The sequence below is a fragment of the Cyprinodon tularosa genome, unplaced genomic scaffold (genome assembly GCF_016077235.1).
Source record: "Cyprinodon tularosa strain WSP-4 unplaced genomic scaffold, ASM1607723v1 ctg533, whole genome shotgun sequence".
NCBI lineage: Eukaryota > Metazoa > Chordata > Actinopteri > Cyprinodontiformes > Cyprinodontidae > Cyprinodon > Cyprinodon tularosa.
Window position 1 is genome coordinate 424,297 of NW_024039267.1, and position 16,798 is coordinate 441,094.

The 16,798-nt window shown below is 39.2% G+C and overlaps 2 protein-coding genes across 3 annotated transcripts in view; one reads left to right on the plus strand and one right to left on the minus strand.

The window, feature by feature from the left end:
- Nucleotides 1-5,305, plus strand: part of lrrc34 (leucine rich repeat containing 34) — a 33,797-nt gene extending 28,492 nt beyond the window's left edge. Inside the window, exons 10-11 of the mRNA XM_038304376.1 lie at nucleotides 1,060-1,186; nucleotides 4,563-5,305. Of these exons, the coding sequence (XP_038160304.1) occupies nucleotides 1,060-1,186; nucleotides 4,563-4,757 (322 nt within the window). The 3' untranslated portion in view covers nucleotides 4,758-5,305. The remainder of the gene's footprint in view (nucleotides 1-1,059; nucleotides 1,187-4,562) is intronic.
- Nucleotides 4,803-13,635, minus strand: lrrc31 (leucine rich repeat containing 31). Of its 2 annotated transcripts, none has more exons than XM_038304374.1 (11): nucleotides 13,530-13,635; nucleotides 13,356-13,435; nucleotides 12,289-12,468; nucleotides 11,773-11,916; nucleotides 10,798-10,965; nucleotides 9,495-9,659; nucleotides 9,222-9,404; nucleotides 8,889-9,056; nucleotides 8,646-8,810; nucleotides 5,594-5,749; nucleotides 4,803-5,502 (listed from the first exon to the last, which is right to left on the minus strand). In XM_038304374.1, exons 2-11 carry the CDS (start codon nucleotides 13,366-13,368, stop codon nucleotides 5,135-5,137), a joined length of 1,710 nt encoding a protein of 569 aa, XP_038160302.1. In that variant the 5' UTR covers nucleotides 13,369-13,435; nucleotides 13,530-13,635; the 3' UTR covers nucleotides 4,803-5,134. The 2 variants fall into 2 exon arrangements, with proteins under 2 accessions (XP_038160302.1, XP_038160301.1); XM_038304373.1 differs by having other exon boundaries at nucleotides 12,289-12,471.
- Between the last annotated feature and the right edge of the window lie 3,163 nt (nucleotides 13,636-16,798).

Sequence of the window (16,798 nt, forward strand, 5' to 3'; positions counted from 1 at the left end):
TGTGTACGTGTTTATGCTACGGGGACTTGTCATCTTCAGTCTGGCGGCGTCTTTGCTGGGTTCAAACCCAGTTTGGTGTAATTGAATAAGTCAATGAATCTGTGTAAAAGAATTAAGTTGTAAAAATTATTTGTTTTTGTACATCAATTGTTTGTGGAGGTAATATATGGACAAAACTGATTAATGAGAAGAAATCAGAAATAACAGAGCCTGAGGTGAGGGGCTTAAACTATTTAATGAGGGCTGTGGGAAGAAAAGCGGCAATTTTTGTTTTCTGTTTCTTTGTTACGTTGCTGGTAACTGGAGGGAGGCTGAGGCCCAGAGTATCTTGTACATGTTTAGTTTCTTTTGCACCCTGTTTTGATTTTTTGAGCTCAATAAATCACCAACACCGGTAACCAGACTGAGCCTGGATTCTTGGAGGCCAAAGAACTCCGTCACAGTGACCCAAATCATCACTGTTACTGTTATTATATAGTAAATTAAATCATTACTGTTAAATTGTATGTATTGTCCAATTGTTTAATCGAATTCTTATTCCGGATTAGTTGGAGACATACACTAGGCTATATCAGCCCCACCAAAAATATTTTTCACCAGCCGCCACTGATCTCAACATTGATTTCATTTTTCTTTGCGTATTTTAAAAAAAATTTCTGGAAAGCTGGACTTGCATCCTGAAGATGTTTATAGAAAATCCATCTGTTTGGTTGTAGAGTTTCTATATTTCCTGGGATCAGAAGTCAGACTAAACTCTGGTTGTTTAGTTTATATGTTTCCTCCATGTTCAGCTTGTTGCACACATGAAGGCCCACACTACATCCTAAAAATCCCTCAATCTGGAAACATTTCATGCTGTGGATGAAGTGAAACAGAATTACAGTGATTGTTTGTAAAAAGGATGTCCAGCTTCAGTGGAGCTCAGGGTAGATATAACCACCGCATATTAACCTTACTTTTTGCTCCTTCCTCACCCACTACCAGTGTTCAGACTCACTAATAAAGATGCTTAGTTTTCCCCCTGACAGTCTGGTAGTAATGAATCTGTCTGTTTTCCAGGTTATCTGTCTGCACAAACAACATCAGGACTCAAGGTCTGTGCTCCTTGGCTCAGGCTCTGAAAAACAACCCCACTCTGACACACCTCTATATTTGGGGAAACCACCCAAAGGAGCCAGCCTGCCGGGTAAAAAACCTCAGTAACGCAAACTGTCATTTTATACATTTCCTTCAGTATTCCATTCCTTTAAAAGCCAATAAAACAGAAATACTAATGTCTATAGGTGCTGAAATGGAAACATTATGGTTAAAACAAATAAGAGAAATCAGAGAAAAACACAAAGAAAAGGAGGATGAGGTAGAAAGGAACTTGTCTGCAAATCACTGAATGTCTTTGATCCAAAATACGTTATGGACTATTGTCAGTGGGTCAACAGCCAGACCTCTCAGGTCTACTGGGTTAGATCTACTCTGCAGAACCAGAACCTAGCATGGACAGGCAGCATTTAGTTCTCATGCGCCACTAATCTGGAAAGGAACTCTAAGAAAACTGTAAAAACACTGAAACCCTCAGTTGCTTTTAATCCGGTTAGAGCGGCCTTTGACTGTCTTATCTGAACAATATTAGTTCAGATTTATATCCCACTTTCTTTCCCAATCAGCCATTTCATTATTCTTTGATGTGCCTAGAATGTTCCTTTCTCTGTGTTTCCTATGCAGTACAGCACTTTGAGTTGCCTTGCTGCTGAAATGTATAAATATTCATCTCGCTATGATATACAGCACCTAGAGCGGTCAGTTCTGCTCTAAATGACAACACGGGTAATACTGCAGTTATTTTTGCTCCTTGTACAACCCCCCGCCCCCCTAAAAAAAACAGCTGGACTTATGTTTTTACAGGAAGACTAGATATTTTTTATTATTTAAAGAAAAAAAAAGTAGTGTGTGTTTTAAATTTTTTTTTGTGTTGTCAAGTAAAAGTCTTTCCTCAGAGGGGATGTTTCTATGATGATTGATTACAGGCCGTTTCCAAGCGTTCCAAAGAACGCAGGTATGGACTCGTGTCCTCGCCAAGTATGTTCTTGAGAAGAACACAGGAAGGTCTGGACTGGGGGAGAACGGGAGCACGCAGCATAAATATGGGTCAATTGGAACAAATGATAACTCGTGACGTCACCAAACACGCGCTCTGCATGTCTGGAAATGCATTTCACCAACTGTTATTAATAGTCTCTAGATAATCATAAATTCTGACTTTTTTCATAGAGTGGGGGAATAATAATGAACACAGTCAGATAAACACAAATCAAATCAATATTTTGCCAGATAAAAAAAATCACCATCATAGCCAGCGGTCCTTCACACATCGCCTTGCCGAGAGAGGGCTGAGCTCTGTGAGCGCTCCATTGAAAGCTGCTGCTGCCGCAGTGCATGCTGGGACAGCTGTCAATCTCAACAAAGGACAAGTCTGCTCTGATGCATGCTGGGTAAAGAGGAAGCGGCAAGAACAACATCCGGGGACTTTGTCCGTTCTCTGTCAGCTGTTCTTGTGAATTGGAACAGTACTAGGGCCAGTGGTGTCAAAAGTACACACATTTGTTGCTTAAGTAGAATTATAGTATAGATACTGCAGTTTAAAAACAATCTGGTAGAATATGCTGATGAAGATCCTCAGTCATCCAGGTCATAGTCATTCCGTAAAAGTTCAACAAAATCCACTGGACTTAGTTTCCAAGATTTGAAGACGTTTCGCCACCTCTCCAGGAAGCTTTCTCAATTCAAAAGTCTGGATCCGCAGTGAGTTTGAGTCTTATATAGACAAGGCGTTGTATTGCTTGGAAACAAGCAAATAGAAACCGATGAGTGGGTCGTTTGGTTCCATTGTTAGACTGTAATATCTGAACCTGTCTATGATTCTGAAGGTCGGTCGTTAGACAATCCCCCGCATTAACGACCGCCCTTCAGAATCATAGACAGGTTTCAGATATTACAGGCTAACAATGGAACCAAACGACCCCCTCATCGGTTTCTATTTGCATGAACTTTTACGGAATCTGGTAGAAGTTAATGTATCAACTTGACCTCTTTACTGAAGTAAAAGTGAAAACGCATGTGCTCGGAAAACTAATAAAAGTATAAAGTAACCTTTAAAAAAAAAACAACCAGATGCCACTATATGAATTGAAAGCTCAATTCAGCTATTTTGAATAATTAATGAGATAGGGCCAAGGATGAGGGAGGTCTTGTTGGTCTCCATCTCCCGATACGCTCTCGCCGACCTTTTAGACATTTCAACATCTTTTTCTGAATCCTACATTGTAGCATGGCATAGACAATTCACGTTAGCAGTTTGAAGAACACCTGCTGCTTCTGATGATTTCCTTTAGCTAACCAATGAGCAGAGATGGGAAGTAATGAAGTACAAATACTTCGTTACTGTACTCAAGTAGATTTTTCTGATATTTTTACTTTACTACTTATTTTTATGGCGACTTTTTACTTCTACTCCTTACATTTTTACACAAATATCTGTACTTTCTACTCCTTACATTTTAAAAAATTGGCTCGTTACTTTAGTTTTGAATCATTTCAATGGAGTTACCGTTATTATTTTTCACGTCATCAATACCAAATTCAATCTAATTGGATGGGAATCTACGTTGCATTTGACGCACCACTACAAGATGAATCGACAGATTCGGCGGTATTCATTGGCGGCAAATCATTGCAGCTTGGTGGCGGTGGCGTTAGCATAGTAGCATGGACGACGAGATGATTGAAAATGAACACAACGGAGATCTAGTCCTATTGGCAGACATCCATTTTAAATGTAGGCAACGGCATGAAAAAAGTGGTTTCTACTTTTACTTTTATACTTTAAGTAAATTTACAAGCCTGTACTTTGTTACTTTTACTTGAGTAAAGAAGTTTAATCAGTACTTCCACTTTTACCAGAGTATTTTTTAACACAAGTATCTGTACTTTTACTCAAGTAAGGAAAGTGAGTACTTTTGCCATCTCTGATGTGGATGGAGCCAATGATCTGCATTGGATGGCGCACATGACGTGAAATAAATATTTATAAACATTAAACGGAATAAAGTTTGAATTTACAGTTACTATTGTTATATACGGTGGTCCAAGCACACAACCTTGGAGAACACCATTTAAAATGGAGACCCAGCAGACTGAACAGCTGCTGAAGAAGAGCCAAAGATCCAGTCCTCACAGGTACTTTTAGATGCATCTTTTCTCTAACAGCTGCTCTCCCTCAGCATGTCAATGGGCTACAGAGGCCTGCTAACGAGCCTTTCATCTGGGGTGTTTAAAAGGGGATGCATGCAGACGTTCCAAATATGGAAGGCTGGACTTTGGCCTTTCTGATCCACTGTAGAACGGGAACCTGTGGAAACGGTTTTCACCATAACCTGTCAAAGTCTGATGCTGTGCATTGAACTAAGATGGAAGCAGAAATAATCCATGCTTGGTATAAGTTTACTGTGAGCAATTGTTTTGTTCATTTAAAGGTGGTTTGTTTATTTCTATGCCTTCTATAACCCCAGGCCTTCAGAGAGCTGATCTCCAGCGGGCGTCTGCCCCCCCAGAACACCGACGTCGAGTCTTACGAGCAGGACGGTCACGTCTTCCTGGCTGAGGCCTTTCATGGTTTGAGGAAAAGCCTTTATCAAGCAGATGGTAACGTTACAGATGCTACAGTCGGCAGCGCGTCCGATGGGGCTCCAGAAGACCAACATTGACTATTAGTTTGTTGATCTGCTGCTATGCTCATGATCAAACACATGTTACAGTGAAATGTTTTATTAGGATGTGCAAATGTAATATTTCCATGTAAAAGTGTCCAGACATAAGGCTGGAATAAAAGTCATTAAATATGTTCAACACACCAATTTACTTTTTTCTGCTACATAATCAAGTTTCTTTTCAAGTTGTTAAAATATTTGTGCTTATTAAATGTGCATCAGTCACTTTACGTATCACACTATGAAATGTTTTATAAAAGTCATAATATTTTGGACAATAATGAACGGCTTATACCTTCCTGGTGGCGGAGAGTTCTGTTTGTTTCAGACTAAATTTAGAGTTTGTTGAAATCTTTGTGTTCCAAAAACACCAATTACTCCTCAGGCTGACTCTCCTCCTGACCGCTCGTCTTCCCGTCTGTGACCTCTGGATCCCACTCCAGTTGGATGTTTCTGTTCTTCACGCTGTACTGCAGCTGTCGCCCCTCCTGTGAACCGACCGTCCAGCGCTGCATCGCCAGCCGAGCCAGGGCCGGCATTCGAGGCAGAGAACCAAGCAGCGCGGGCAGCCAGGCCGAGCAGGGAGCAGAGGTCATGGGTCGAAGGCTGATGTCTGCCTCCTCCAGCGAACCCAAACCTCCTGCTGCGAAGAGCGCCGCCCAGCCGGCGTCTCCAACCGAGCTGTTGTAGGACAGGTCCAGGACTCTGAGGGAGGAGACGCTGCCCCGTCTGCAGACGTCAGCTGAACAGGGGAACATCATTAGTTACTAAATAATACGGTCTTCCATTCAATCAAAGACACTAAATTGATTTCTGAGAAGTTAATGGGTCACCTAGGTGACGCAGGTCATCAGTGGTGAGGCTGCAGCTGCTGAGGCGCAGCTCCAAGATGACAGACGGCTGCAGAGCATCCAGCAACAACGGCAGGCGACCGCCCACCACTTTACACCAGGAAACATCCACGCTGCGAAGGTATGGCACCACCAGAGCTGAAAAACGACAACATCACCGAGTGAAACCACAAACATTCAGCAGAAAACAAGAAAATCTAAGGTTCCTGTGAAATGAATACAGGTGATGACATTTCTCTCATATATACTCTCTATTTTCAACATATTCAGCCTGTAGGAGCTTTTCCTTGATGATCCACGGCTTTCTGTCTAAGGGAGGTAAATATATATTGTGACATAGAGGCCTATGTCATAAAGATAATAAACCACAATAATCCAGCGAGATAAATGCACGTAGGAAATACATTTATACTCTAATCAACATTAAAATGTAAAACTGATCAGCAGCACTCCCACAGAGAGGATGATGTATATAAATATACGCCAATATTTACATGGATGTCAGTAAACAGTGTTCTCTGTCCGACCAGCGCAAACCTGTAGATTATTAAACTCTGCTGGAACTTTAACTGGAATTATGTGCTTTAATTGACTAATATGATTAAGTTTATCCAAGTATGTCTGGGCAGGAAAAACTAAACATTTAAGGGAAAAAAACATCACTTCCTGGGCACTGTTAAGCATGGATAAGGCTGTATGATGCTGAGGGTCTGCTCATCTTTTGAATACACAGAGAACTTTGGTGGATAATAAAGCATTATGATTTATGCAACACCAGGATATTTTAAATAAAAGTATTTGGTATTAAAAAATAAAAAAAATCACTTTACTTAATTCCCCACCCTGCGGCAAACTTCTCTGCCCTTCTGATTTACACTCAGTCCACTACGCTGCGAAGCCACGAGGAGCTCCAAGGAGCACAAACAGATGGCTGTAAAAAAGTCAGAAGGAAATGACTATGAAATTTAAGACAGTTAAAGGTGCTTCACTTTTCATCTATCGCTAGCACTTATATTCTATAACATGTAGACCAAAGAAAGAGAAGTTGCATTATTTACATGTTTTGGTCTATTTAACGTGTAATTGCTATGTTTTGACCAGCTAAGCATAGATATTTAGCCCAGTAATTGAACTAATGTGTTAATTAATATAGTGAGGTCTTAAAAGCAATCTAGTCACCTGATTGTTTTGGGATGCTGGGATTGTTTAGTTTCCTGTTGAAGTGATTTTCTGTATATTTACTGCTGATGCATTCAGCAAAAACAGATTTGAGAATTTTTCTACTTGTCCTTCGGTTCAGTTCATCACTTTCTCTTTTTTGATGCCTTCTCATAGCTGATTAGAGTTAAAAAGTACGGATGGGGTTTGGTTGCATTGTGGTTAGTGTGCACAATGTTAGTCCTCGACGCGGCCGACCCGGGTTCGTATCCAACCTGTGGTCCTTTGGCGTGTCTCTCCCCCCCTCTCATACCCCCTCTCCTGTCAGTCTAATGTCTGAAAAACTGCAGTGAAAAAAAAACAAAAAAAAAAAACAAGTAGATAAGAATACAAAAACACTAGAAAAGGTGATCTGCTGATCTAAGAAGGAAGCGGAGTGAATGAGGGAGAGAGCAGAGCAGACCCCAGAGGCTGCAGCCACACCGTGCCTCTGTGAACCAGATCATGTGTGAGTTTTAGCTTTAAAGGAATAGTACACCCAAAACATGATTAGCCTTCATTTTCTACTCACCCCCATGCTGAACAACACTCTGGAGTACTTTTTTGATATCTCAAATGCATCTGGAGATCTGGGAGGCTTCTTGCTGTCTGCTGACATTCAAATAATGGAGGTCTATGGCGCCCGAGACAGAAAGGTCCATAAAAGTCCACAAAAAACGTGTCAATATTCCTCCATACTGCTCTTCCAATGTATTCCAAGTGTCCTGAGTGGGTAGCATCCAGAATTTACTCGAAACGAAGTCATTTAGAATGTTTTTAGAGCATAAACAGTAGTGTATAGGATTTCCTAAAAGCGTCTTCACGACGCTATGGAAGCTGGCAGACCAAATCAGATGAAAGTGCGCATTCAGCGTCTGCTCTGCCGATAATGCAAGCGTAGAAGAAGAAATGTGCTGTTTACCTGTGCAAAGAAAGAAACAACGAAAGAAAAATGTCTGAGGACTTCAGTGTTTAGGAAGAGCATGAGTTCTTTGCCGAGCTGAATGCGCACTTTCATCTGGTTTGGTCTGGCGGCTTCCGTAGACTCTTGAACGCGCATGTGCGCGCTTTCAGGAAATCCTATACACTGGATGCTACCCACTCAGGACACTTGGAATACATTGGACGAGCAGTATGGAGGAATATTGACACGTTTTTTGTGGACTTTTATGGACCTTTATGTCTCGGGCGCCATAGACCTCCATTATTTGAATGTCAGCAGACAGCAAGAAGCCTCCCAGATCTCCAGATGCATTTGAGATATCAAAAAAGTACTCCAGAGTGTTGTTCAGCATGGGGGTGAGTAGAAAATGAAGGCTAATCATGTTTTGGGTGTACTATTCCTTTAAATGTATTGCTTGCCTGAGGTCTTTGGTCTCTGAGACTTAGGTGAGACAACATAAATAAATGATCTATTAACCTGATTTGGTAGGAAAGGCAATGGAGTTTAGATTTGTAAGGTATATCATCCAGCACTAGATAAGAAATATTTGACCAAATAAAACTGAAACTTTGGAAAGAGACTTGGAGCCAACATTGTTTAATGACCGTCTAAGCTCATCGATTTCAGTTTTACAGAAAACCTGTGGGCTGTTCAGGAAAGATGAGAAATCAAAAGTAGCTGTGAAGCTCAGTCTGTTTTTAATAAATTTTTTTTTTTTTTGCTAATTTAATGGGGTTTTTTTTATTTGTAAAAAAAAAAAAAGTTCTAGGAGATGGGGAAAGATTTGTTTTAAATAAAGTAAAAAATCGTATTTTTCTCTAATTGGGTTAAAGTCAGTGTTCTGCTAAGTAGTAATAACGATAAGCAATAATCCTCCTCAGTGTTTGCGTTTACACAGGGCAGTGAAGGACTCCTCATTCAGCTTGCAGTTGTTGAGCGGCAGCCTCCTCATCTGACTCAGTGGGAGCACAGACACCAGCTCGTGGACCCCGCCTCCCACCACCTTATTGGACGAAAGGTTGAGCTCCGACAGCGCGGTCAGAGAGGGCAGCGCCTGGACTGGAGAGATGAAGGGAAGTGAGCGCTGGCTGCAGGTACCTGCTGGGTGTCAGCGGCACAACATCCGCAGTGACTCACGTAAAGCATCAAGGTCAGCGTGCCGGAGGCAGCAGAGGTGCAGGTCGAGGCTCTCCAGGTGTGTGATGTGAGGCAGGTGAAAGGTGAGCCGGTCCAGGCCTCCAACCAGGCCTCTGTTACGGGAAAGGTCCAGCTCACGTAGAGAGGGGAGACAGCGGAGGGAATTACCTGCAGGACAAACAATCTGCTGGTTTTTCACTGATGAATCATCAGCCAGTTTAAGACGACAAATAAAGTCCTTCCTTCAACAACAGCAAGAAGGTAAAAAAAAATGATTTACTCGTATGAGAAACTATGTAATGATCAGATATGTAATGATCTTGGTTTACCCACCCAGAGCATAGAGGCTGTCCGCTGTCAGCCCACAGGCCTGCAGCCGCAGCGTTGTCAGGGAAACGGTGTGAGATAGGGAAGAGGCCAGCTCCCCGAAGCCACCGCCCTCCGCTTCCTGTGTGAACTCAGGGTTACAGGAGACGTCCAACACACAGATTTTTGGCAGAATAGCCATCAACTCCCCTGGAAGGGAAACCAAACACAGTCAGAGATAAATCCATTAAACCAAAGCCACTGACAGGAATCCACACGGCCCAACAATGATGTAATCACCCAGAGCAGCAGCATCGAGTGCAGTGAGCTGACAGGCCACCAGGTGGAGCTCACGCAGCGATGGAGGGAGCCTACCCAGCAGGCCTTGCAAAGAGCCGCCACCAACACTGCTGTTCCAGGATAAATCTAGGAGCTCCAGAAGTGGGACAGAAGTCAGGGCTTCACCTACACAAGAGAAAAAAGAAATACTTTAATTAGGAGCCCGAATACAAATGTACGCCACACTTTCCAGATCTTTCTTTGATTTCTTTGTTTCTTCGTCAAGCAAAAACACTCATCTTCACTAATTGAGTGCAGGGGACTCACTAGCTTTTAACCTCGAAGTTCTTTCAGTCGCGACACACCAGAAATGTTAGGTTGATGTTTTTCCTTTAGTGAACTTAAGAAATGTGCAAACAAAAAAAAAACGAATTCTTAACTTCTTATCTAAATAAAATTCCTATGTGCCGATCAAAAGACTGATGCTCCTAAGGCTCGCAGCTTCTGGTGTCTTTCTCGGTGTCTCCTGACATCAAATGCACTACAGCAGCTAAATAAAAATTTATTTAACAAAATACATTCCTTTATCACTAACACAAATTTCTCCAGCTTCTTTTAATTCAAAAAGCATCTATTTGGTAAACAAACCAATGATGCAGAATAAACATCTAATTACAAATCTGATTTGAAATCAGTTACAGAATGAATCTTTCTGAATGATATGAAGACTTTTTCATTACCTTTATTTGTTAAGCCCTTATAAAAACAACCACAGCTGACCAAAGTGCTGTATAGAACAAATAAATAAAACAGTTAAGATAAAAACAAAAAAAACAGTTAAAATTGGGTAAAGATAAAGGATAAAATAAATCCCACTGTATTGATAGGTGTCAAAAGCCAAAGAGAAAAGTGATTTAAAAACAATCAGAGAAGAGGCAGGTCTGATGTGCTGAGGTGGCTCATTCCTATCTAACTGCTTACTTTTTGGTGTTTTTTTTATAGCATGTGGCGATCTGACCTTAATTTTTTTTTTTTTTTTGTACATGACTAAAGGAATACATGCCTGTTGAGGTAGTTTAAAGTCTATTTTTTGTACAAAACTAAAGGGATCGATGCAAATCTGAAGTATTGCGCACATATATTGGTCTGACAGAGCATTGGCATTAGTAGCATCGTTTTTAAAATGTGTTTTAAAGTCATTTTGGTAATTATTTTTATTTTATTTTTTCACTTATTAAAGTTTCAGCAGGTGGTCGATGCTGCATATGCAGGACTTGTTTTTAAATCTAGCAAACATCTTAGGCGTCCTGAAGTGAGCTCTCACCCAGAGCAGCTACGTCGTCTGCGTTCAGCCTGCAGCTGCAGAGCTTCAGGGTCCTGATCCTGCTCACATGCTGGAGGTGAGAGGTCAACGTCGTCAGACTTCCACCAATCAGCTCGTTCCATGAGACGTCCATCTCCTCCAGCTGGGGGAGGAACTGGAGCAACGACGCTAAAAACATTCACTCTGTTAGCATTTGCATTCATTTAAAACAATAAGCTAAAAATAAACTTTTTGTTTCGCTGTTACCGACTTATAGCTCAGGTTTTTATAAGAAACTTTTAGCTTTAGCTACTGATTGAATGTTAGCTCTAGTAATCCTTATTTACCAGATAGATTAAAGCTGTTAGCTTCTACTGTATTTCATTTTTGCTCCAAACATTTTTTTCTTATCGTTCCAGTGAGAAATGCAACGATAAAAAAAACCTTTAGAATTTATATCCAATATGGCTGCCACACAAACCTTAAAACACTTTAAAAGTTGCAGTTTGATTCGTTCTGTAAACATATTCCTTTCATAAAATGCTGAAAAATAAATAGTTTAAAATTAGGCTGTTGTGACTAAAGCACTAAAACTATTAGCAAATCCACCTGGTTTTTAAACTTCACACCTGCATTAGTTCAAATGGAGTTTGAATAGATTTTTAAACCCTAATTCCTCTGTTTCTATGTGTGGTAGGATACTGACTACTCAAAAATACATTGCATTTCCTTTATATCAAGACTAATGGGACAGATGTTATTAGATAACATTCATTAAGTGGCAATTATATCCCTCAGTTTGTGACTAACATTCACCCATCATTAGGTACAGAAAACATGCACAAACTTTTCTAGCAAACTGCTGAGAACATATTGATTTATCATATTCAAAGATATTTTTAATTTTTAGACTTAATATTGCTGGTTTCATGTGGTCAGTTGTGTATATTTAAATTATCTCGTTTGTTTTCTCTAGTGAATGACGGTTAAATCTACCAAGCTCCAGCAGGTCTGTAGCCGTCAGATCACAGTTAGCCAAACTGAGAATCCTGCTGTCTGCTTTCTTCCCCAGCTTCTGCAGGAACACAGACACTCTTCCCCAGCCTGCTTCACGCTCGTTTTCCACTGAGGCCGCTGCACCTGAAACACAAAAACCTCATCTGATGCAGCTGCTTCTCTCCGTTTAGCTTCCTGATCTCTAGTTGAGATCGTTTCAGAGGAATTTTTGAGCTATGCATCTTTTTTCTAGTCGCCACAGTCAAGCAGATGCTCTAGTTCATTTAACTTACTTTTGTCCATTTTTAATCTGCTACACTTGGTCTTACCCCTCCAGGGCCAAAACTTTAGGCAAGAGCTCACTCCACCATGGCATCAGTCTTGTTTGTTTTAAGGTATCTTATCATTCTTGCTATTTAAATGATGTCTTGATGCGTTCAAACAGAATAATACTACTGCATCAATTAAGGATTATATATATATATATATGCAACAGAGAGCAGCTCTTCCCCTCACCTGGACTCCGTCCTTTGTTCTCAGACTCTGCATCCTCAGGGGTCCCCGTCCGGTCGGACGTCCGCGACAGGAAGCGTCCCAGGGGCTTCCTGTCTGATGCTGAACGTTTGCGGCGGATCTGACTCATGATGACGTCGAGGGGGGAACGTCTTTGGCTGCCTCCATCCCGGCCCCTCTGGCCTACTGATAAAATGTATGATTATTGATATATTAAACATGCAGAAGGACAAAAGTATCCCCTGATCCTCTGATGGGTTTGTTATTAGTTCATAATATTCCGAACTGGCCTAAAAATGCAGCTCAAGCAAGATTAAGGGAGGATGTAGGATCAGCTAAAAAAAAACATGTCGTCTTTAAGGCCCAGATCCATAAAAAAAAAAGTTCAAAATAACAACGGGGTAGGAGTGAAAGCCTACTGTCCTTACAGTCAAGCACAGGGTTGGAAGCATTATGCTTTTCTTCATCATCTTAAATACAGAAAAGTTTCACAGCATTAGTAGAAAAGAGGATGGAGACGTGCGCCATGAAACTGAAGGAGAAGCTTCCTCCATCAGGACACTGAACCTTTATTGATCTCACAGTAGTGAACATTTACTTGTTACATCAGCTCAAAGAGTCAAAGGAGAATAATGTGCCAAAGGAAGAAAAAGGTGCATGGGGATATATACAGTATATGCAGTGTGTCCACACATGACAGCGTTCCTGTCAGGAACATGGATGGAAACCTCCACTGCAACAACCCAGATTACTATAAACATCTGCAAACCTGCAACCAATCAGAGCTCAGCTGGACGTTTCTCTATATCGAACACCCATACCCCTAAACGTTTTCTTTTTATCTATTTATCTCTGTGAGAAAACATCAAACAAATGATTTCCATGCATCTCCCTGGGATGTTCCTTATTATTTATTAAGGATAAAACGACTTTATAGAAATCAGCTTTTAAACAGCAGATCTGAAAGCAATGATGAGAAATATCTAAATTGTGTTTATAGAGAAATAAAGGATAAAAATACAGAAAACATTTGATAAAAATCAGTGTTTGGTTTGAGTGGAGCCTCTTACCTGCAGACTCCATGTCAGACTGAGATCTGAGCTCTGCAGCAGGGAGAGTTCAGGCACTGGGCCCCTGGTTCGGTTGGACTCTGAAAAGTTCCGACCCAGGAAGGACAATGAGTTAGATTCTGCGTTCGATTCAGTTTCTATGAAATGTATCCAATAAAACGTTTCTAAAGTCACCTCTTCTTGTCGGTGGCAGCACACCTGTCACCTGCGCGACATCACGTCTCGCGCTCGTCAGGTGGTTCATCCCGGAAGTACAGCAACACCTTGGGTAAATGTTTACCAACTACTTCAACGTCTGAGTCCTACGGAAGAAGATTACGGCCACTGACAAGAAAAGTTAACAGATTTTTTTAAACTTTTCAGTTTATTATGTAAAAAAAAGTCAGAATTCTGCCTTTAATCTCATGGTTCTAATATTAATCTCAGAGTTCTGACTTTAATCTCTGAATTCTGACTTTAATCTCATAATTCTGACTTTAATCTCAGGGTTCTAATATTAATCTCAGTATTCTAACATTAATCTCAGAGTTCTGACTTTAATCTCTGAATTCTGACTTTAATCTCATAATTCTGACTTTAATCTCAGGGTTCTAATATTAATCTCAGAATTCTTACTTTAATCTCAGAATTCTAACATTAATCTCAGAATTCTGACTTTAATCTCAGGGTTCTAATATTAATCTCATAATTCTGACTTTAATCTCAGAATTCTGACTTTAATCTCAGAATTCTAACATTAATCTCAGAATTCTGACTTTAATCTCAGAATTCTGGCTAAATTCTTACAGCTAACATGTTAGCATCAAGCTGTTGTCATGTCTGTTTTAGAAACTAGCTCTTTTGTTTTAATCACCTTCTGTTCTTCCGTTAATGAAATAGCAATGAAATAGTGACCCATCTGGCACGTAAAAAGTCGCCTAAGTCCTTCATTTTCCTCCAATGTGTTACTGGCCCTCCCAAACAAATCACATCTTTGTCTGTGAAGCTGAGTGCTCCCACATCTCTTCATTCATGGTGCCCTTTAAGATTAGGATCCAAAATTCTGAGATTTAAATCAGAATTCTGGGATTAAAGTCATAATTCTAAATTTTTTTCTTATATTATACTGAAATACCATTTAAAAATCAGTTAACTTTTTTTATTTTTTCCGTAGAGTCCAATGAAGCTTGTGGTAAACTATTTTTTTCTCTTAAATCCTACACTAAAGGTGATAAAACTAATAATCTGGACCCCAGTGCAGCCTGCTACCACACATATTAAGGTGAAAAATATAGAAGTGATTAAAAAGTAATTATACAGATTAGGCTATAGATAAAGACACACATTGAATAAATAAATAGAAGGACTTTAAAAAAGACAATAAATGAAAAAAGTTTGGGCTTTTTCTAACAGTTAGAGGCTTAGCAGGTGAAAAAGTCCCAGATGTTTGGGTTTGTCATGATGAAGAAATGAAAGGGTGGTTTGTTTTTTACAAAACAGGATATATGAATAAAACCTTTCCCCATAATGATTATAATCTTCATTATATTTCAATATTTCATGTTGTTTTCCAGAGTCCCAAAGATCTCAGTCTTTTTAAGTTCAGCTAAGTTTGGGATTTTGTGGAAAAGCCAGTAAAGCAGAGCATCCGTTGTTTTAAATTAGACTCATTCATAAAAAGGATGATCTGTTAATTCAATATCTACTCCAGAAAATATCCTCATAGTACCATCATCAATAGGAAAATAGCGCCTGGAAGATTCTTATGACAGGTGAGTGTTGGAGTGAAACTTCCTGAGCTTTTAGAGGAAATGAAGCTTTGGGTAACGTGTTTTTCTCTGGATCAACAGAGAATATTTGTAAAATACAGTATTTGTTTAGTAAACAGTCCTACTGAAAAATGAACTAACAGAGTTTTTATTTTTATTTTATTTGCCTATTGACCAAAAGATTAGGAAGAATAGGTTTACATTTTGGGACTTTTTGCAGTTCCTGAAATTTTTGAGGGATTGCTTTTGTTACTTTTTAAAAATTCCCTTTTGTTTGTATGGTTGCTTATTTAGCTAAATGATGGCACGGCTGAAAGATTAATAATCCGACAAGTTTAACCAGCCTGGTTTTTATTTACCAGATTAGAGAAAATGGGTATATTTAAATTCTTAGTGCCTAATTTTTATTTTATTCAGTTTGAGAACATGATGCATCTTTTTTTTTATGATTTTGTCTCATTTCTTTCTAATGTTTAATTTACTTTTGGGATATATTATATATTATATATATTATATATATATTATATATATTATGCATTTGAAATTTAGCCATTAGACATGTATAATTAAAATGCTAAATTAAAAACAAATTGTGTGAAACTCAAAATAACAATGATTAAATGTTAGAATTATTTGTAACTGTTTATCTCATCAGTCACTACAGACTAGGGATGCACGATATTGGGATTTTGGCCGATATGCCGATATTTTAAAACTCATGTAGCCGATAACCGATATCGATGTTAAAGCTGGACAAAAATAAGTATTCATTGAAAATAGCAGTTTTGTTATCCATTTCTGACACTTTGAAAAATAATAAACTCAAATATATTTTCATATGCTGATATCAAATTGATTTTTAAAAACGCGGTATCGATCTATTTTACTTTCAAAATCTCGTGAAATTTCATCGTTCTGTTACAAACTCTCGTGATATTTTGCAAATTCTTGTGAGATTTTGTTAGTAAAATAGATCGATACCGCGTCAATATATCAACATATAAAAATATCGGGGGATTTCGTAGCATAACGATGACATATAGCAATATTTCATTAGTAAAAGAGATTGATATGGTGTTTTTAAATGGCAATATATCAGCATATGAAGATATTGGGATATTTTAATGTATCAATATTTTTTCCCTCGTCTTTAGAAGTTTTTAAGTCTGTAAAAAGTTTTTGAGGAAGACGAAGTAGTAGTACTTTATTTTTAGACTTTTGAAACTCAGAAGCTGATCAAATATCGGGTTAAATATCGGTGGGGTGGCCGATGTCCCATATTCAGTTTTAATGCCGATAGGGGGCCGATTATATCGTGCATCCCTACTACAGACCAATCAACTCTATAAGGGTGGATAGCCCTGACCCCTGATCTATGATGCATAGGTATGACCAATTAAGATGGAAAATTATTTTTCCATTTAAGTTTAAAACTATAAAGATCTACTTCATTATAAAGTATTACATTTTAAATCATCACTTAGACATTAATTTTATTTTTTTACCCTGTATCAGAAAGCCTGGAAGAACAGCCTTACGGTAACGGTTTAGATAAAGTAAGGCGTTTCAGGAGGAACATGTAAAGAAACGTCTATTTTCATCATTTTTTCTAAGGGATGTTGTAGCTTAAATTCATTCTGAGCCGTTATACGTTAAGAAGGTTACAGTCCTGCAGGGCTTATTTATTGGATGTTT